General features: G+C 35.6%; 1 protein-coding gene across 4 annotated transcripts in view; it reads left to right on the top strand.

Annotated features, from left to right (window-relative positions):
* Window positions 1-20,404, top strand: part of Cept1 (choline/ethanolamine phosphotransferase 1) — a 41,005-nt gene extending 20,601 nt beyond the window's left edge. For 3 of the 4 annotated variants that reach the window (XM_005357159.3, XM_026784071.1, XM_026784069.1), the window contains 5 exons: window positions 10,518-10,602; window positions 17,593-17,724; window positions 18,111-18,269; window positions 18,763-18,888; window positions 19,634-20,404. In XM_005357159.3, the coding sequence (XP_005357216.1) occupies window positions 10,518-10,602; window positions 17,593-17,724; window positions 18,111-18,269; window positions 18,763-18,888; window positions 19,634-19,753 (622 nt within the window). In that variant the 3' untranslated portion in view covers window positions 19,754-20,404. Of the gene's footprint in view, window positions 1-4,863; window positions 4,949-10,517; window positions 10,603-17,592; window positions 17,725-18,110; window positions 18,270-18,762; window positions 18,889-19,633 lie in introns of all 4 variants that reach the window. The other variant, XM_013349941.1, reaches the window with a different exon arrangement.
* Window positions 20,405-21,678: the final 1,274 nt, after the last annotated feature.

The following is a 21,678-nucleotide window of genomic DNA, read 5'->3' as shown; positions in this document are numbered from 1 at the left end:
TAACTTCTGGTTACACTCTCCAGGTAATCTCTGAAATACATGACTAGTAGAAGGCAGAAGGGAGAGGACAGAGGACACACACACACAAATTAAGCATGCAGAAGAAATCGCTAGAACACAGATTGAAATTACTGAGAAATAGAGAAAATAATAATGAGCAGTAATAATGAGCAAAATAGCTCAAGATGCAAGACTCAAGTTTTCTAGGATAGACATATAGCTGAGTGGTAGAAAGTTTGCCTAACATACTTGAAGTCTTGAGTTCAACTCCCTAATACTGGCCAAAATTAATTTAGTAAAATACCTGGTAGTATTGCGGCCAATGTAAATATAATGCCTAAATTAAATCAAGTGTCATAAGGGAAATTGTACAACTACATTGAAGCAATACTGAATTTCCTTTATAAAGTAAAAATGAGTATAGCATTCATGGAAAAATGCCGACAGTACTTTACATGTAAGGAACTACTCATCAAAAAACCAGTACACTAGAGGATAGAGAACACATAAAGCCTCCCAAATACTGTTAGCATTCACAAGTTTTTCTCATGACCAAGTAAATAAGTGTGGTTAGATTAAGTTCAGTCAATTTTATATACATAAAAGATAATTTTTTTGTTTCACAATGAACAAGGCCAATTCTCAGCTGTAGTTTAAGTAAATAAATTTTTAGATATAACTTCTTTTTATTTTTTCTTAGGGAAATGAAAGCAACCTCGACATTAGAAATACTACTTTTGAATTCTTTTATTTCAATTGTTTTAGTGTCATTTATACATGGGTGAAAGATCCTGAACATTTCCTTTTTACATGGAATAAATTCAGATCTTCATGCTTTCAATAACCTTATCAAATAAAATGTTTTCCAAATAAATTTGTAGATGGACATAATGGTGCATGCCAGAACTTTAGTAGCTGAGGGAAGACGATTGGAAGATCAGAGCCAGCATGGGCCACATAGGAAGAATCTATCTCAAAAAATTAAGCAAAAAATAAAAGACATTTTTGTTCTTCTTAGTCTCTTTCATGCTGATGCTTTTAGTTCCAATTTTAAATTCATAATATCTTGAACAACTGTAAGCAAAACATTTTAGTTCATCAGAGATAGAGAGATGGCTCAATGGTTAAAAGTCCCCGTTTTTTCAGGGGACAGATTTTAGTTCCCAGCACACCTACCTGGTGTTCATCTCTAAGGGATCTGACACCATCTGGCCTCTGAATCTAATAAATATTTTTTAAAGGATTTTAACTCATCTGTGACTAAATACTTTTTATTTAAAATATAGCATTGTGAGGAAAAAACGGGCTTTGAACACATATTTTCAAAGTGTGTGAGTACATCTTTTAGCCCTGTGCTGTGGTTACAGGTAATATCTGCCTTCCACAGAAAATGGTAGTGACTATACCATCTAGACAGACCCTTGTCTCACAGTCCTCTTAGACTAAGTCAGTGCTATTTACTCACACTCATCCAAGCCTAGCCTAGCCCTTTACATTTTTATTTGCCTTGATCTGAAGGATTGGGGAAGGAAATGAAGTCAGGGAGCTCAATAGGAGAGTTTGGCTGGTGAGAGAGGAGACGTGTTGAGTTGACATAGAAGAAAGGACATACTAAGTCCCTGCAGGTGGGTGGGGTTAGCTGCTGCCAGATGCTACAGGAGTGTTGGAAGTGAATAGTTTTCTTTCTGTATCTTGAGACAAAGAAGTATTGCGTGCTGTGAAAAATATTGTATTCCTTTTCCATTTACCACAGCAGTTGTATTTTAGCTCATTGTGATCATCTTTAAATGATGATAGTTTAGATTATATGAAAGTTCTTATTTTTAGTCTTAAGTCTTAGACTTCCTATATCTGGGTGTTTGTAGATTAATACCCTACAGATGTGTGTATAGAATTAAATTTATTCATTTAATTCTATGGCTCTAACCATATGGCCCTGGCTGCACTGGCTAGCCTGGAACTATAGGCTACAACCGGGCTGGACTCAAAATACAGAGATTCACCTGTTTCACTTCCTGATTACTGGGAGTAAAGGCATGTGCTACCATGCCACAAAAATCATTTTTAATGAATATGCTTACAAATCATGTGAGCTACCTTAATCTTTTAATAGAAATTGTATTTATGCAAAACATTGACCTTAAAAAAATCCCCCAAACTCTAAAGACTGAACTCTTTGGGAATGTTTGTTTGTTTGAAATAGGGTCTTACTCTAGCCCGGCTGTTCTAGAATGCAGTTAAATGAATTTAATGTTAAGTGATCTCTGACATCTCGTTACATATACAGTCTGAGAATGTATTAATTTTATGGCATTATTTCTAGTGTACCTACAATTTGGTGGAATATTGACTTTCATAATACTTTTATTTCATTTTTCAGCCTGTACTATTAAGATTTTATATTTATTTTAACTACAAATGATACCATAAAAATTATTTCTATTAAATAAACTTACACCTTCCCCTCCATAGTTATATGAAAAATGTTAAACTATATATTCTACTTGTAGTCTGAAAACTCTATTTTCTTGTTCAAGTAATAATTTCTTAAAAATAATTTATTGAAGACTTAAAAGACTTGTTGAAACTGGTAATGTGGCTAAATGGTAGTACACTTACCAGCTGTGTGCATGGACTAGGTTTGGTATCCAGTATTACTAAAAATATTTAAAGAGCAGAGTAAGTAAATCTTTTTAAAGACTTCTTTATTTTTATGATTGTGTGTGTGTGTGTGTGTGTGTATGTGTGTGTGCAAATGCCTATATGTGTGTTTGTACACAACTTTCATGTAGTGTCTACAGAAACCAGAAGAGGGTGTCAGATCCCTGGAACTGGAGTTAATTATAGAGGATTGTGAGCTGCCTTGGTGGGTACTAGAAACTGAATCTCAGTCTATTACAAAAGCAGCCAGTGCTTTTAACCACAGAGCCACCTCTGTAGTCCTATATTTAATTTCTTAATGTTAATGTCTAATCCATTTTCTGTTGAAGAATCAGAATGCTGTACATGGAGTACTTGTGTACTCTGTATATATATACTCAAGACTTTATCACATAAGTCACTAATGAGAGATCTTCCTTTTCGTGCTTGCCTAGCTGTGTGTTGGTGATGATTCACTTGTGACAGAATCTCATCTTAGACTTAAACTGTTCTTGAACTCATATTTGTGCCTCAGGCTACAAATGCTGGAATTCTAGGCATGTACCACCATTAAATAAGCCTGGGCTCATTCATTGGGAGCCTAGAGTTATAGATACTATTCTAAGATGAATATTTTTATTAGTGTAAAAATGAAATTATAGTTAGGGTTTCTTGATCATTGGGTAAATTTAAGAACATATTTTATTGTCAGCATTCTTGGTTCCTAATTTAGACTAATTTTAATTGTCTTTAAAAGGATATGCTATACAATTATTTTCTTTGATTATTTATATTCCAAAACTTGTTATCATAATTGCACTGGATGTTAATTTAAAAAGTAACTAATTTATTGTGGTTGAGAATTATGATGTTGGTGTGGAATTTGGGAGAAAGGCGAAGGAAAGGAAGATTTAGAGATTAGCAGGCAGTACACAAGATGGCCAATTTGATTTGATTTTTGAAACAGAGTACCCTCAAACTGGATAGCCGAAGGTGGCCTTGAACTCCTGGGTCTCCTGCCTATACCTGCTATGTGTTTCCCACAGCCAGCTTGTTTATTTGATTTTTTTTCTCCATCCATAGTAAAAGAGAAGACCATCTTCATTATATTATTCTTTCTTTTTTTTTTCATTTCCACATGTACCTACCTAATAGGTACTTCTTGAGATAGAAGAAGTAGGAAAATTATTACAAGATTGTGACTTTCAAAAAATGTTTATTTTTAAAATGGTGCTTGTAGAAAGAAAGAAATATCTCCTGATTTTGCAGGGAAAAAACATGTTTTAAAAATTGGGTGCCAGCATGGCAGGATATAATTCGGTTGGTATAGTGCTTGCCTAGCATACACAAAACCTTGGATTCTGTCTCCAACCTCATAAGCAGACCTAACAGGACATGGTTATAATCTGAGACTCTAGAGGTGGAGGTAGGAAGACCAGAAGTTTAAGGTCTCCCTTTGGGTAGAGATTTAGAGGCCAGCTGAGCTAGGAACCCTGATTTTCTTTTTCTTTTTTCTTTTTTTTTTTTAAGTGTTTATCTTGGTGTCACAGGTCTAGAATTGCAATACTAGGTAAGCCAAAATAGGTGAAACAAGGCCAGGGACCAAAGATGCCTTAGTAGCTCCATGGTAGGTTGCTTAGTAACATGCACAAGGTCCTTGGTTTGATCCCAAAACTGGAGATAATACGTGATCCTGTGGAAAGAAGAGTAACTCATATCACAAAATTTATTTAAATCACTTTGTATCTCATTAAATAATGTACTAGATTGAAATTAAATGCATTTGTTAGCAGTCGTGCTCAACTCAGAAATAAAAATGAAACTTGCACATAATTGGGGGCCAGGAATGTAGTTGTCTATAAGAAGGTCTGCTGGTTTTTATTGCTGGAGGGACTTGTGACTTGGTGAAATTACATAACAAATAACATTTGCCACTCTTCAGTAATTGACTATATTTTTAGTACTAATATTTCTAAGTGTCTACTTACAAGTCATTTTAGTGTGTTATATTTCAACTTCTTAAACTACTAATGTGATTTGAATAAGAAATATTAATGTATGCACAAGAATAGCTTAATAACACATGAATTGTGTCATTTTGTCTGGAGTCTTTATAAAGGTAATGCTTCCTTTGAAATCTAGTTTTGCTACCTGTTTTAATAGGGATCATGAGAAAAATATCTGAGTAAAGTTATTTTGAAATGTTTGTTTTCTTATGCATAGATTCGATGTTACAGAGTCCCAGATCATAATTATATTATTCCAGCTTCTCTCAGGAACCCTGGGGCCTTGGTTCTGGAACTTCACGGTAACTGCTAGAATATTCATGCAGTCTAATGAACAATGGCGTGAATTCAATAAAGACAGCACCTTTGTCATGCACAGAATGTTTGAAGAAATGAAAATTCAAATGTTTCTGGTGATATTTTAGAGATAAATGTTACTAGAAAATGAATTATTTTAAAATATAATAGGGCAATAAAAATCTACCCTTTACATATATATACATATATAAAACAAAACTTTTCAAAAGCGGTATCTCTGGTTTGATGCCGGTGACAATTCTGTCTCCCATTTACTATAGTACTTAATATTGTTTGCAATCCATGTGATATTTTTAAAGCACCTTTCCACCATTATTTTTATCTTTTTTTCATGCATATGAAAGAAATATATTTATATAAATATTAATTTTTTATATATGAACATTTAAAAACAAAAAACAAGCAGAGTTTTTTTTTCAAATAAGTTGAAAAAACTCCATATTCATATAGGAAACATTCTGCTTATTTTCGTAACTTCTTATGCATGTCCTTTAACTATTCTTTCTAGTTCTGCTTGGATTAGCAATAATCTTTTTTTTTTTTTTTTTTTTTTGGTTTTTCGAGACAGGGTTTCTCTGTGGCTTTGGAGCCTGTCCTGGAACTCGCTCTGTAGACCAGGCTGGTCTCGAACTCACAGAAATCCGCTCTTAAGTGTTAACAAAAACAAAAGAAACAGTAATTTCACAAATTTACTCTAGAAGCTAGTCTCATTAAGTCCCGTTTCTGTATCTTTCTAATGTTTTCTTCTCTTTTTTGTGCTTTTGAGACTACCTTTTTTTTTTTTTTTTTTTTTTTGGTTTTTCGAGACAGGGTTTCTCTGTGGCTTTGGAGCCTGTCCTGGAACTCTTGTAGACCAGACTACCCTTCACTCTCTTGTTTCTATAGCCGTCCTTTGAATGCCTTCCCTTTTCACCCTTTTTTTCTCTAGTAGATGTATGTTTCCCTGATGAAGTGCTAACTGTTAATATATGGGGTTTTCCTTCTCGTGTTAGAAGTATACTTTTGACCCTATGACTTTTAGGAAATGTTTCCCTAGTCAGGTAATCTTTCAACTACAATAGGGAAGTTTATTTACAAGCAGGAGTAGCTTACTCTCGTCTTATTTTACCATTTAAGAAATGTTGGGAAGTATTTGTCCGTATGAAAACGTGACAAATCATTCTGACTATGCAAGCCTGCATTACTTCTCTTCCACCTTAGCAGAGAACTCTCTGAAGGGCACATTACAGCATTCTAAACTCAGATCTCAGTGACAGAATAATAGTGCTGGAGACAAGAACTTTGGGTTGTGGAGAATACTGAGAAATTCACCAGTAGGTACCATAGCCATTTTCATTGGACCTCACTTTGCCCTTCTTCATTCTTCTCTCTCACAAGGCCTCTCATTGCTCACTGTAATTGTCTGGGTACGTTGTTTGTGATAGCTCAGTGTTTGTTACTAATAATTGGGGCTAACCACATTTTTACCTGTAATATCAATGAAAGTAACAGTCAGAATGAAGGCAGTGTTATTTACTTTCATATTGTTTGTTTATAAAAATCAAAATAACAGATATTTTGGTCCAGGAGGTAACTTGGTGGTTGAGTGTTTGCCTAGCATATTCAAAGCCATGACTTTGATCCCCAGCATCAACGAAAGGAATTTTTTAAAAAGTACCCTAAATTTATGGAGCCCTTTGTGCTATGCTAAAATATTTTTGGAGACTGATACATTTGAATGTGACAAAAAAGTTTTATTTTCAAAATATGCTGTTGTCTCCAGATATGCTGTTTTTGGTTTCATTGGGTACTAATGTTCAGAGATTTTCTTTTGTTCCTTGTATTTATTGCTTTGTCTTATATGATCATTCTTTCAATGATCAATGATTTTAACTGAAATTAAGTCATCAGATCTATGAAATTTTATTCAAAGTTGGAGGAAAAAAGCTTTAGAAAAAGTTGTTTTTACTAATTTGTTTCTAAATGAATTTATTAGCCTTTAAATTTCCTCTATTGTCTATTCCAGTCTATCTTTCTGAAAGATGAGATAAAAATGAAACTTAGCAAATAGTCAGAGGCTAAGGTGTAATTTAGTGGTGGAGAGCTTGCCTCCCCTATATTAGACCCTGGATTTATTCCCAGCTCTGTAGTAAGAGAAGTCAGAAAATTTCCTCATAGTTAGCAAACTTACATAGCTTGGGGTTATTTCACACTTTTCTTATTTTTAAAGGCCATTTTCTATTTCTGATACAATAACTGCCCTGATAGGAAGTGTTCTAAACTGCCAACCTGTAATGTTGGAAGGCTCATGAAATTTTTTAGTCAACTAAAGAATTCATTGTTCCCTTGTTCAGGGGGTTAAAATGACTCACATTTGTTTAAGGACATTTTATTTTCTTTATATCAGGGTCTGACTTTGTACCCCAGGCTTGAACTATAGTTCTCATGCTTAGCCTTACCAAGTACTGGAATAACAGGCCAGTACCACCATGCCTCGTTTATTTTCCTTGTGTCTCCGTATCTAACTATACCTGTCGAATAGTGCTTGCGGAAACGATTTGCTGAAGCTGGAGAGCTGGCTTGGCAGTTCAGAGCACTGGCTGTTCTTCCATATGATCCTGGTTCAATTCCCAGCACCCACATTGCAGCTCAAGCTGTCTGTAACTCCAGTTTCAGGGAATCCGGCGCACATGGTGCACAAAAATGTGTGCAGGCAAAAACATACATAAAATGTAATGACAGAATTTTAAAAAATGATTTTGATCCACAGGCTTAGTATGTACTTTGACCCTTATTTTGACCTTGGAACTGACACCCCACAGTCACCCTATCCAGAGACCAGGAAACCTTAGACTCTACAATCTATAGCTCCTCTCTCCCCATCCTCCCTTTGTGATAGCCATCTGAACAGTATTTGTCTCTGGCTTGTAGTAGTTTATATATGCTCTGACAAGAGATTACATTTCATGTTGTTCAAAGTCCCTGGGAAAATTTTTGTCCTTTCACAATGTATTAAAATTAAGTAGAAAAGGTAAATTATTTTAAATCAATACCAATAAAGTATTAATTGTAATAAGATATTAATAAAGATCTCAAAACACCTTCCAAGAGTAAAGAAAATTATTTTCTCCCTCTAGAGCTTTAGACTGTAGAAAACTAATGTTATAGGAAAGATAGATAGATAGATAGATAGATAGATAGATAGATAGATAGATAGATAGATAGATAGATAGATATAAATCTTTGTTTTAGGTGCTCTTATGCTACAGAGTTTCCCCTCCCCCAGGAATTTTTTTTCTCGTGGGATGATTATTGTCCTTTGGAAGATAGTCACTGAATTGGGGAACATTAGTAGCTCTTGGTCTCCATTCTAAAAACAATGAAATAAATTGAGCTGGAGAGGTGGCTAAGTAGTTAAGAGTACTTGCTACTCAGTCATAGTTATAAGTTTGGATCTCAGCACCCTTGTGCCAAGTCACGCATCAGAAAAAGGCCTGTGATTCTGTATCTAACAGAATCTGAAGTCCTCTCTGACCTCGGAGCAATGTTAGGCAGTTCTCATGAAGGGAGTTTAGACATTTGTTCTAAATCCTATAAACAAATAGGGAAAAGAACACTTAATTCCCTGCCAACTGGTAAGTTTTCCTTGACTCTGTCTCCCACATACAGAGTCAATATCTGAATAGTTTAGAAAATCTTCCAAAACTTTTCCTAGAAACCTTACCTTAAGCCTATAGAGATCTTTTTTGTTTCCTTTTCTCTCTTAAACTCATCCATAGTTCAAAGATTAATTGTGTGAGGTTTCTCCATTTTAATTTTGTAATTCTATACTTCTGGCCCTTCCCCTTCCAAAAGGCTACTTCATATTTCCAGCAAAATGTTGTAAGATGTCTACCCTCCACCCAAGACAGAGTCGATCATCTTTGACACACCTACCTGCTTAGTCTCCTGAGTCTGCTACTGAGTGTAAATACCACTCTTCAGGTCAGCTCTACAGAGTCTTTTTAGCTACTTCAGTGCAGTTTTTTTTTCAGTAAATGTGTATATTAAAGTGATTACATTACTGCTTGCAGCTAAATATGCATTTATTTAAAACATTTATTCAGCAAATAAAGATCCGTAGTTTTTATTTTGAAGAGACTGGTTTCAAGCCAATTACTTCTGAGTGTTAGAGCTTACATATCCTAAGCTCATGTGGATTGCCTGCTTAAGAATCAATTGTAGAAGTGGGGATCTGTTCTGTAGAAACTAAACCTCCTTCCTGTTGATAATTGGCTTTTCTTAGGTTTTTATATTTAATAGTTATCCACCTTGTTGGAAAAACTAACATCATAAAAAGTATAGAGTGAAAAAGCTTGTCCTTACTTCCCAGCTGCCTAGCAGTCCCCACATTGTCTTCCCCAAATAGATGGTAGTTTTCTTTGTTTCCAATGTATGCGCCCAGAAGTGTATTGCACAATTGCTGGTAAAAATAAAAGGGAAGTATTATTTGTCTTATTCTTTCCAAAAAATATAGCCTGTACACATCCTGCAACTTATTTTTCTTTTAACATTTGATACTTTCTCATTTCAACACTTAGGTCACTGCTGTGCCAGTTCAGAAATGCTGCTAACTGTTCCATTATGTGGAATTTATTTAACCACTAGTTCATTAAGGGGTTTAAAAAATTCCTGTCGTTACTAATTCTGTAATGAATAACCCTGTTTAAAAAAAAAAAAAACAAAGAAAAACAAAACAAAAAACAGTGTTCCTGTAGAAGAAAATCTTTCCGTTAGAGTGTTTGGCTTCCATGACCCAAGGATGTCAATCTCAAGCATATGTGAAGTGCTAGGCTGCAGAAGGAAAGGAACCCACACAGGCATTGCTCCTCAATCTTTTTGCCCATGTTCTTCCCCCCACCCCACCCCGACTTTCAGGCTCTGACTTCTGCATCCCCCCTCGCCACCCTTTGCACTGTTTGTCTCTTCTTGACCATAGGTCATTTTCAGTAATCTCAAAACTCATGCTCAGCTGCTTTCAACTATCTCTCCATAGTGTGAGGGTAGTCACCCTGGTGAGAATGAGAACCTATGTAAGAATTGGTTCATTTTCTTCTCACACCTGTGGCATAGCAGGCATATAACTAAATGAATATATCTAAGGGTCTATACACTTATTTTTGTCAAGGTCTCAGTGATTTATTTTCTCTCTGTTAAAGTTAACCATTTCAGTTGCTACTGCAGAGCTTACTTCAAGATTTCATACTACATATACAATGTAACTCTCTGCTTGATACTCAAATTTTAATACATATACTTTTTCATTTTGGTGAGAAAGGCTAAGCTATAGAAAATTTGCTTTGGAGAAGGGGGTTTTTATTGCTCTGAACTTTGTAAAATTGAATTTAAAAGGCTCTGGGTTTTATGTGATTTTGTTCATAACAAATTTTTGATACCTCCTTTCCCCCCTTTGCTCCATATTTGAAATTTTTCTTCCATTGTGCATGATAGAGGAATGCTGCTTTGCTTGCAAGAAATTAACTTGGAATTGTGTTTTGAGTAATTCTGCTTTTTTGGCTTTTTGTACCTAATCAGAATTGATGTGACAGAAGTGCAAATCTTCATAATAATCATGCATTTGCTGGCAGTGATTGGAGGACCACCTTTTTGGCAATCTATGGTAATTTTGTTCACATCATATATCCTATGTAATGCATGTTATCTTCTGCTTGTGTTTTTAATATAGGATAATCAAGTTAAAGGGTAATGTTTAAAGTATTTTTACTTGTTTTTGAGCATGAAAGTTACAGCAGACAAAAGCAAGTTTCTTGTTAGAGCATGAAAATTGTATTCTTTGGAGTTCTGTGTACATTAGTGTGCTTTGAAGGCCACTGAAAATCTGAGTCCTTATTGTTAACCCATTTTACATTCAAGGGACAACAGGTAACGAGACAAGTAAGTTAACTGTGACACAATTAAATTACTTTCCCCGTTTCTGTAGTGTGTGACTTTACTAGGTCTCCTGTCATATGCTTGATGCTGAATAACAAATTTAGGATTTGAGATTGTAAATTAACTCCAGCACAGAAAAAGAAACAATATAAATACTGCTGAATTTTGTCAGTCTATGGGATTATTTTCAACACTGTGACTTTTTCTTCCTGCCCTGAAATATACTATAAACCCCAATCCTCACTCCCCATGATCCTCTTGAGAGAATATATTCTAACTTCTGTCTGTTAGGTAACTATCCAGTTTACTTTGCTCTGGCACGCATTGCACAGACAGGTTAATAAGTGCATTGCACTGCCTGCCCGATAAGAAGCTTTCGGTGAAAGGTGGCGCTCCTTGTGTGATTGTTTCCTGTTCTGTTTGGGGCTTTGTTTTGCTTTACTTTGTTTTATTTTGGGAGGTGGGATCAGGCTGCCTTTAAAGAAATTATCCTTGTGCCTTAGTCCCCCCTTGGCGTAAAAAGGAGCCCTGTTACTTTACAGTTTGTTCCAGTATTGTTCAGATTAGTCAAGGAAGTTAGCACTCCCTAGTTACCCATTAGCTGCTGGTACTGCTATCCCTTCAATAGTTATTTGATGTGATTGTATTAAAAAAATTTGTAAGCCAAAGGACTGTAATTCTTAAAACTCAGACTAATTTCAAAATACAAGAAATTGGCTGACTCAGACTTTCCCTTACTTCATTCCCTTCCTAATGGTAAATTAGGTACTTCCCTGGCAAAGCTAATTCCTTGTGCTCAGGGGATGGACTTAAAAAGATAGAAGAGATAAAGGAATGAAAATAATTTGCAGTCAGCCAGGAAAATTCTGAATCAAGTCTTTGAGTGCACAATGCCATTTGTGTGCCGTTGATGTCACTGTGGACACCTTTTGTTTTTGTGACTGAAGTATAGAGATAATTTTATTACCTTTGCCCTTTAATAGATGAACTGGTTTTGTTCAGGCTTTTAAAAAAAAGTTTAGCCTTGACAGGAAGGAATAGATTTGTTTTCCTAAAACTACATCATAAAACCTAAATTCTGCTCAATTTTCACTTAGACTATAGATTATTAATTTTATAGACTTTGTGGTTTATGTAAAAATTCTCTCCAAAATACTGTCTTAAATATCTTAAACATATATAAAATGCCCAAGGTTTATTAAAAAGTATTTTAATATCTGTAAAATGAGATATGACTTGATGCTTTGAAAATAATTTAAACATCTGGTTTGTAGAACCTATTCTTAAATATGGCATTGTATCACACATACTTTAAATATTTGTATTTGTGCTATAGCCATGTTTTATTTCTTAGGGGTACCTGGTAGTAAGTTGATTCAAATATATTTTTACCTTTCTCAATAGAATTTTTTAATATTTATTTATTTATTTATTTATTTATTTATTTATTTATTTATTATGTATACAATATTCTGTCTGTGTGTATGTCTGCAGGCCAGAAGAGGGCACCAGACCTCATTCCAGATGGTTGTGAGCCACCATGTGGTTGCCGGGAATTGAATTCAGGACCTTTGGAAGAGCAGGCAATGCTCTTAACCACTGAGCCATCTCTCTAGCCCCCCTCAATAGAATTTGTAGAAGTTATATAACTAACTTTTTAAAAGGTTAACTAATCCTAGCACTTGGGAGGTAGAGACACAACAGGAGTTGAAAGTTGTCCTCAGCTAGACAGTGAACCTTTTTAGCCTAGGCTGCTTAGCACAGCCTTACAACAGCAACAAAAGGTCAAATGTTGACTCTGTCCTTACTTGTAACTAAGATAATATAGTCATGTTTTTATTTTGGACGAAGGTGGCTTTTTCCTTATTCTTTTCATATTACCACCTGTTTTATTTAAGGCAAGTTCTTACTATTTCTATAGCCCTTGTCTCCATCTACCAAAGTCTGGAATTAGATCAGCTACTCCCATGCATGACTTTATCAAGACATTTCCTAAACTATTTGTGAAACTGACTTAGTATATTTTGAAATTCGACTCCTAGGCCGAGCAGTCCAAATTCAGAATTAATGTGATTACTATGATTAGAGATTAGAATGTCTTGAGAAAACAGACGTCCTGCCTTTGACCTATTGTGTTTTGTGATATTTTGTGATGTTTACATCACTAAACTAAAAGGAAGGACCTGCCTTCTTGTAACAGTCGGAGACTTAGTGAAATTATTTGTGCTGTTTGATCTCAGACTGCTATGCAGGTTACTATCCCTTATCCTAAAAGATTGGGATCATAAGTGTTTCAAATTGCAGGTCATTTTGGGTTTCGGAATATTTGTCAGAATATACTTGTTCCTAATCTGAAATCAGAAATGCTCCAAAATCTGAATTTGGGTCGGAAATGTAAACTATATATATATAGTTACATTGTATTTGACTCAGAAACTAACAACATTTAGTGAACCCATCATTTATATCAAAATCGAGAAAAGATTTTTTTATTTAGGGCTCACATGGGGAATTTTAAAAAACCTCAGGCTATAAAATCGCTGGTATTTTCCAAATTCTTGTTAAATTATAAAATTTTTAACATGACTTAAGCAATCACATTTATAGTAAAAGAAAACAAACACAAATATTATAAATGTCTTCATAAGTTTGATTCTATTTTGCAGAGGTGAGTGACTGACAGCTACTGCATTTGGATTACTCATTCTTGGCCACCTTTTTTTCCCAAAGAAATGAGCTTTACTAAAGATTATAATTGATATTATTGCTATTTCCTGGGTTTTTGTTTTGATGTGAAAGTGTTGGGTTTCTTTTGTTGTTCTTGTTGTTTGGTTGTTGGTGGTGTGGGGTTTTTTGTTTCCTTTTTTTTAATTTTGTTTTGTTTTTTACTCTTTACTCTTTTGGGGGACTGCCACCCAGCTCCCAAATAAATCACACATGGAAACTTATTCTTTATAATGAATGTCCAGCCTTAGTTTGACATGTGTCTAGCCAGCCTTTCTTAACTTAAATTTTCCCATCTACTTTTTGCCTCTGGACTTTTGGCTTTTACCTTTCTCTCTTTCTGTATATCTTTTATTCTGTGTCTGACTGTGTGATTGGGTGACTGGTCCCTTTTTTTCTCACTCCTCAATCCTTCTTGCCCAAGATTTCTCCTATTTATTCTCGCCTGGCAGTCTTGCCTAGCCTATCTTTTGCCTTGTTATTGGCCATTCCAGCTCTTTATTAGACCAATCAGGTGTTTTAGACAGGCAAAGTAACACAGCTTTACAGAGTTAAACAAATGCAACATAAAAGAATGCAACACATATTTGCATCATTAAACAAATGTTCCGCAGCATAAACAAATGTAATGCATCTTTCACTAATATTCTACAACAGAAAAGGAATACTTTTAGTTGCAAAAGTTAATACATTTCAAGAAACAAGAAATACATTTTTGTGTATGTTTCTTCCTAAAATGTATTGCCTTTGGGACTCTCTTAGAAGCAGTGGGTGTATGAATGTGAATATGTGAATAAATTAATCACTGTTCACTTGTGGTTATTTACATTTGATTCTCTTTTTGTTTTGTTTTGTTTTGTTTTTCCCTAGACAATGTTTCTCTGTGTAACAGAGCCTAGGCTCACTTTGCTTACGAGGCTGGCCTCTACCTCACAGAAATCCTCCAGCCTCTGCTTCCCAAATGCTGGGATGAAAGGCATGTGCCACCGTGCTTGACGTACATTTGATTCTTTTAAGTGCTGTCTTTGATTAAATAGGTCTTAAATCTTTTAGAATTCAACAGCAGCTAGATAAATAGTACTACAGCGAAATTGTTTGGGATTATTTGGAGGACTGACTACATCATGTATTATCATCTGTTTGTCTTTCTTGAACTAAAAGGCTTTTTTCCAGTGCTGGGGATTAAGTTCTTTAGGTTTGCTAGACAAGCACTTACCACTGAGCTGCATCCCCAACCATTGAACTGGAACACTTAAAAAAAAATGCCCTTATACTTAAATAATTTGGATACAGTGATTTTCCTTAAAGTCTTATTGGATGCTATAATTATGTTAACATTTTTAGTATTTTCATGGAATTAACTTAAAATAATTTACATAAGTCTGGAGAAATAGCTTAATTAAAACCATATGCTGGTCTTGTAGAGGACCCAAATTCAGTTTCCAGCACCCACAGCAGGTGGCCGATACCCCCCCCCCATAATTCCAACTTTAGTGGATCTGACACACTCTTCTGCCCCTCACAGGCACTGAATTCACATGTACAAATACACATGTACATGTAGTTAAAGAAAATAAATAGAAGTCTTTACTATGATTTACAGACAAACATTTCTATGTTCTTTGCAATAAAATATATAATCTTAAAATTTTATTTTTATTTCCACAAAACCTACTAAATTACTAGGTATCTTCAAAATCTAACCAAAACCTATAGATTGTGTCTGATAGAGGTGCTGAGAATTTAAAACTTTTCTCATTCTACCCTTTTAAAAATCAGTTGTAATGCATTGGTATTACTTGGGTGTATACACTTCCTGTCACAAAGCCAGGTCTTTCCCCCTGACCATGGAAAAGACATTAGAACTTCATGGAATTCTTAATCTGCCCAAGTTTGGAAGATTACTGAAATTGTAAGGCAAGCCTGAGACAGTTGTTTTCAGACAGCACCTTAGCTAATTCTGTAGCATAAACACAGACTGAGTAGCAATAATGATGAGTGAGATTATAGTACGAAAAAGGATTCGAAAAAACAAAATTTGCACACCTTCCTTGATTCTGAGTGTCGGGTAAAAGTGGTAAAATGCGATGTTTTTTTGTAAGTAGTTCATTGGTGCCAATTTGCAGGGGATCACCTTTGAGAATTCCTTGTACTTGGCCTCACATTATCCTGGTGCACTGCCTTTTACATTATAAAGTGGAAGGAAAATAGTTCTGCATTGTCTCAAAAAAAAGGAATTTGGTACACACAGGAAAGGGACAAAATCTGAATCTTCATTCAGAAATACATACTGATCACCTATGGTAGTCAGGCCCCCAAAAAGAATACAGAATTAATTCAGGAGTGAGAGAGATGGCTCTGACAGTAGGGACACTTACCACTAAAGCCCAATGACCTAGTTCAGATATTGGGATCCATATGATAGAAGGAAAACAACTTCAACAAGTTATCCTTTGATTTCCACCTGACCACTGCCTAACCTCAATAAATATTCATAATTTTAAAATTCAATTCAAATTAAACCTACATTTGAACTTACGTTTTGATGTTATAGCTAACATGACAGAATTGATGAGCACTCTGGGATGTTTAGGATACTTCAGAGTTGCTGGCTTACTTTGTGATCCAGGCTTTGTATTAATTTAGTATTTATGTTTATTCTTTCTTCCAAAGGGCAAAGGTTTCATGATATTAAAGCAGTTTTCCCAAATTGTAAATACAAGTAGTGATGCTTGATCGGGTTGGTTGTAGCACGAGAGACTATGGTATACCGTTGTCTCATTCGGGGTACTGATACCCTGGTTATAATATGGGTACTCCCTGTAATGGTGCAATACTCTAATCAGGCAAGTGTCATATTTCTGCCTTTGCCATAAACACCATTGTCTCTGTAGAGGGGATTGTAGGGGAATGACAGGAGACTGGGAATTGGAAAGGAACAGAGTGTCAGCCAGGTGCATCAGATTTTGGTAGTAAATCTGAAAAACCACAACAGTTACAAGTCTCATTGTAATTTATTATCTCCTCTCTTAAAAATCTTAAACTTGGGCTGTAGGGTAGGACATTAGGCAAGGAAGAAGACAATTTGGGGTACAAATTTCTGAACATTAAGTGGAAATATTTCGTTTAGAAGATTAAATCCTGCGTAGTGTGACTGAGATTCAAGTAGTTGCTTCCACTTTCTTTGTAGAGCTGCAGTTTTGCAAGAGATAGGAGAGTTGTGTAAACAAAGTGAGTTCTTGAGAGTTTTGAAAAAATGGAACATTCAGAAGTTTTGGATTTGTTTTGCCAATTTTATTCGAGTTTATATTACAAAGAGAAATGTCTTATATCCATTTGATTTTAAAATATAAGCACATAAGTCTTGAATAGTATAAATTGCCCTGTTTTAAATGTTTTTATTGTAAGAACTCATTACCTATAAAAAGCCGTGGGCTTTTATGGCCTTGTTCCTATAATTACTTCAATATAGCCTTACTAATCTTACCTTTTGGCAAATTTTGAAACCAGAAAAGAAAAAAAGAATGGATATAAAAAAGAAGAAACTCTTTGGGGACCTCAAATATTTAGTATGTCTCCCATTTTAAATGATGGATATTATGCTTGCAAGATTACATAAATTTATTTTATGTATGGGTGCCCTATCTGTATGTGTGCCTGTGCACCAGAAGAGGGCGTCAGATGGTTATGATAATAAATGGTTGTGAGCCACCATACTGGTGCTAGGAATTGAACTCAGGGCCTCTGAAAAAAACAGTCAGTGCTCTTCACCTCTGAGCTATCCTTCCATCTCATATACTGTATTTTCATGTCAGAAGTGAGTTTCATCTTTTGAGACTTGTTATATTGTTTATAATTCAAGGAGAAGGAAATTTCCATTTCATTACTATTAGCTATAAGGAGTGGAGAGTTTTTAAGGGTATGAATAACTGTAATATTTTCTTATTTGAATGTGTATATATTTTTAATTTCCCTTTCTCTCTACCCATTAAAGATTCCAGTGCTGAATATTCAAATGAAAATTTTTCCTGCACTTTGTACTGTGGCAGGGACCATATTTTCCTGTACAAATTACTTCCGTGTAATCTTCACAGGTGGTGTTGGCAAAAATGGATCAACCATAGCAGTGAGTATACTTTGAGATTTAAAGAGAGTTGCAAACTAAGACTTGTTCTATTACTTTGGTTTTCATTTAAATGACATATAATCATTTGTCAACTTGGAACTTCTTTTAAGTCTTTGAAATAAATATTTATACATACTTCTGTATCCTGATAAGCGTTCATGTATCTGGGCACAGCACCCATGGTTTTGGAAAGTATGACATGCTGTATAAAAAGAAGTGACACCCACCAAGCACAGTGCTGTTTGAGCTTTACCACACCTCATACAGTGGCTTCTCACTTATTGTGGTTGTTAGCGGGCAGATACCGGGAGGTTGGGTTAAAGTGTTTGTGGTAGGTCCATGAAGCATGTGACAGCATTAAATGTTTGTAACTCCACTCTGTACAGGGAACAAGTGTCCTTTCTCCTTTTCTCCATATTGGATCGGTGATCACCTTAGCTGTTATGATCTACAAGAAGTCAGCAGTTCAGCTGTTTGAAAAGCACCCATGTCTTTATATACTGACATTTGGTTTTGTGTCAGCTAAAATCACTAATAAGCTTGTGGTAAGCACCTCAGTTTTTACTGTTTTAATGTTCATCTTATTTTGGTTTTGTGGGCCTGTATTTCATTTTGTGGCTTCCTGAGTAGTTTTAAGAGTTTGCAGTAAAAATCACTTTACGTCAACAGAATAGCTGTGTTCACTCTCCTGACTACATTTTGAGTTTGCCTGACGTTCTTTAAAGTGCTATATCCTTTCACTATCTTGTCTAGTTTTTAATTTGGTCATCCGGTTTGTGTGCATTCTTCAGTGTCATCCTGGACACTCATCGAGACCCCTTTGCCTTTTGTACAAGTGTTTTCCTCCAGCATGGTTGGCATGGCTATTCCCTTTCTCATACAATTTTAATGTTGTTGGGATTTTCTTTTTGTAGTTTTACAAGCTCAACATTCTTGAATATCATTCTTGAAACTTCGTCTTTGAGCACTATACTGATTTCCTGTGTTGCTGACAATTCCGAAATGAAAGTGCCTATGTCATTGATTTTGTTTTCCCAGGTTGCACACATGACGAAAAGTGAGATGCATCTGCACGACACAGCATTCATAGGTCCAGCACTTTTGTTTCTGGACCAGTATTTTAACAGCTTCATTGATGAATATATTGTACTTTGGATTGCCCTGGTAGGTATTTATGGTCTTATTTTGTGGCTTGAAGCTACTTGTTTTCTTGTTTGAGTGAGCCAGTCCTTTGTAATGTGTTAAGAGTTCTTTATGACTTCAATGTTAGCCTGCATGTTTGTTAGGCTTACTATTCCTGCCTATGTTAAGACTCAACAATTCCAAACTTCTGATTGTTTGTATACCAGAAGTTTAGACTATATTCAGGCATAGCGACTCATTTATAAATTGTTTGTGCCTGCTTTCATTCTATACCGGCAGAGTTGAGCAATTGTGAGAGAGAGTACAACTCAGAAAATGTGAAATAATTTTGTTGAGTATATAGCTTCGTGGTCAAGTTCTTGCCTAGCATGCATGAAGCCTTGCATTTGCCCCCCAGCACCATATTTAAAAAATCAGGCGTGGTGGCATTGCCTGTGAGCCCAGCACTTGGGAACTGGAAGCCAGAGGATTGGAAGTTGAAGATCTTTTTTAGCTACATACTTAGTTTGAGGCTAGCCTAGGCTGTAGGAGCTTCTGTCTCAAAAAATAAATAATACAAAGTTTAACATATTTCCTATCTCTCTAAGGAAAGATTTGTTAATCCTTAGTTCTAAAGGACACCAAAAGGCAACTATTACTCAACTGTATGAATTTGAAGGTGAATTTGGAGAGAAGAGAGTCAGAAGCCACCCTTCTATCCTCTCAGGAAGTTAGGGAGGTCTGTGCACATGCTGAGAGTCTAATCAAATATCTCTTCTCTTTTTAGGTCTTCTCTTTCTTTGATTTGATTCGTTACTGTGTCAGTGTTTGCAATCAGATTGCATCTCACCTGCATATACATGTCTTCAGAATTAAAGCCTCTGCAGCTCACAATAATCATCACTAGCGATGTGACTGGGGTTCTGTTAAGCTCATGTTTTCTGCAGGAAAGAATCCGAACATGTTAAGGAGAATGGGGGTGGATAAGAAGAACAAATGTAATTTATAATAATCAATGTTATATAACTTTCATTCTTTGTCACTGGTAACACTCCCTAACTGTCCTGTTAAGAATGGGAATGTCAGGTCCCATCCTGTAAAGTCAACATGTTGTCAGACAGGGTTTGGCTCCAGAAAGCATGCAGGGAAAATGCCGTGTGCTGTGATTTTCCTGACTTCAGACTATCAGTCGGAGGAGCGTATTCCCAGTGGTGGTGATTCTAATGTAAAATTTTTACAGGCCAAACGATGGTTGCTTTATAATTTTAACAAATCGTCATCTTTTAGTAACATCTTGTTTATTGTCTTCTCAGACTTTCTTTTGTAAGGAACTCGGCTTGTGACATTTACAACCTACTAGCTTGTGAGGTGAGAGCAGTCATAAAGACCTTAAATTTGGATGGCAAGGGTTCCTGTCTGTATATTGTTGAGGAAGTGATTTTATTATTGATCAAGAAATGGTGTTTCTCACGGGCTTGGGAAATCTTGGCTAGCATGCATATAATGTGGTAACTTTGTCAATCCATTTTATTTTTTTAAATAAATATATGATCTCAGAGCCAGCCTGTTTTCTCATTTTTATTCAGGAGAAAGGTAAACTAAATATTAAATGTCATTTTTTTTAATTGAGACAAATTTTATTTCTGTTCTTAAAAATTAAGGAAATATGGTCGGCTGTGTTGTCATGATGTGCTTTTGACCATTCTATTGTAGAAACTGTTAAATCTTTTATAAAGGAAACATATTTTGTTCATTTTCTCTCCTGTAGGAATTCTTTCTATTGCAGTCATTACTCCCACGTTTCAGTCATTGCCCAGAAATGGGGTGGTGGTGGTGGACTTTGCCTTTTCCTTTTTGGTATTTAGACTACTGTTTGAATGTTCTATGTGAATCACATTTGTTTTTGTTGTATCCAGATGTTGTTTCTTTACTATAAAGAAGTACAAAGGGTAGTGAATTCCAGCATTCAGAGGTGGAAGCGGGAGGATCAGAAGTTCAAGTTGTCCTTTACTATGGAGTTTTAGGCCAGTCTGAGCTACACAAGATGTGGAAAATCAGGGCGAAGGGAGGACTGGGATGTAAAGATAATCTAAGAATGCAGGGGCGGGGGGTTGGGGGAGGGAGGGACAGGCAATCCTCCATTAGTACAGTTGCATCTAGTTTTATTTGATTATTTCAACAGACATTCAACAATTGTTTATACCTAGTGAAAATTAAGCCCTGAAAAGACTAAAGGAAATACCAGTTATCACACATTATTGTTGTACTCCAGATGGAATCTGGGCTGTCTTCTGAATTCTAACTAGTGTTACCAAAGCTATAAACAGAGGTACTTAAGGATAATTGAAATAAATACATGTATTATTTTTTTTCCTCACCATGGAGAGAATCTGAAAAGCAGTCATGTTTATGTTTCCTTTGGCCCTAGATAACATCAGCAACATCAGCCAATAATTGGTTTGTACAGAGCCTCGCCCAACCCTGGTTGTTGTGTTCATTTACCTACTAGAGTATGAGAATCATTCAACAATGTGGATGCTTTTAGAAAACATATTCCCAGGACTTTTGGGGGAGTGGGTTTTGGATAAGGTCGCTCAGTAACTCGAGCTGGTCTTGAACTCTGAGTTCTCCTTGCTTAGCTTCCTGAATGCTGGGATTATAGGCTGTGCCACTTTACTGCACTCCAGGTTCAATCACTATAGAGAATTTGGTAGACTTATATTGGAGCCTTAGTATTTTCACAGCCTTAACAGCATTCTGGTTCTTGGGTTTTGAAACTTTTCAAGATCTAACTAGGTTTAGCAACCACTTCTATATATCTGAAAAGATATA

This window comes from Microtus ochrogaster, chromosome 21, assembly GCF_000317375.1.
Source record: "Microtus ochrogaster isolate Prairie Vole_2 chromosome 21, MicOch1.0, whole genome shotgun sequence".
NCBI classification, from domain to species: Eukaryota; Metazoa; Chordata; class Mammalia; order Rodentia; family Cricetidae; genus Microtus; species Microtus ochrogaster.
This window is presented reverse-complemented; position numbering and strand designations above follow the sequence as displayed.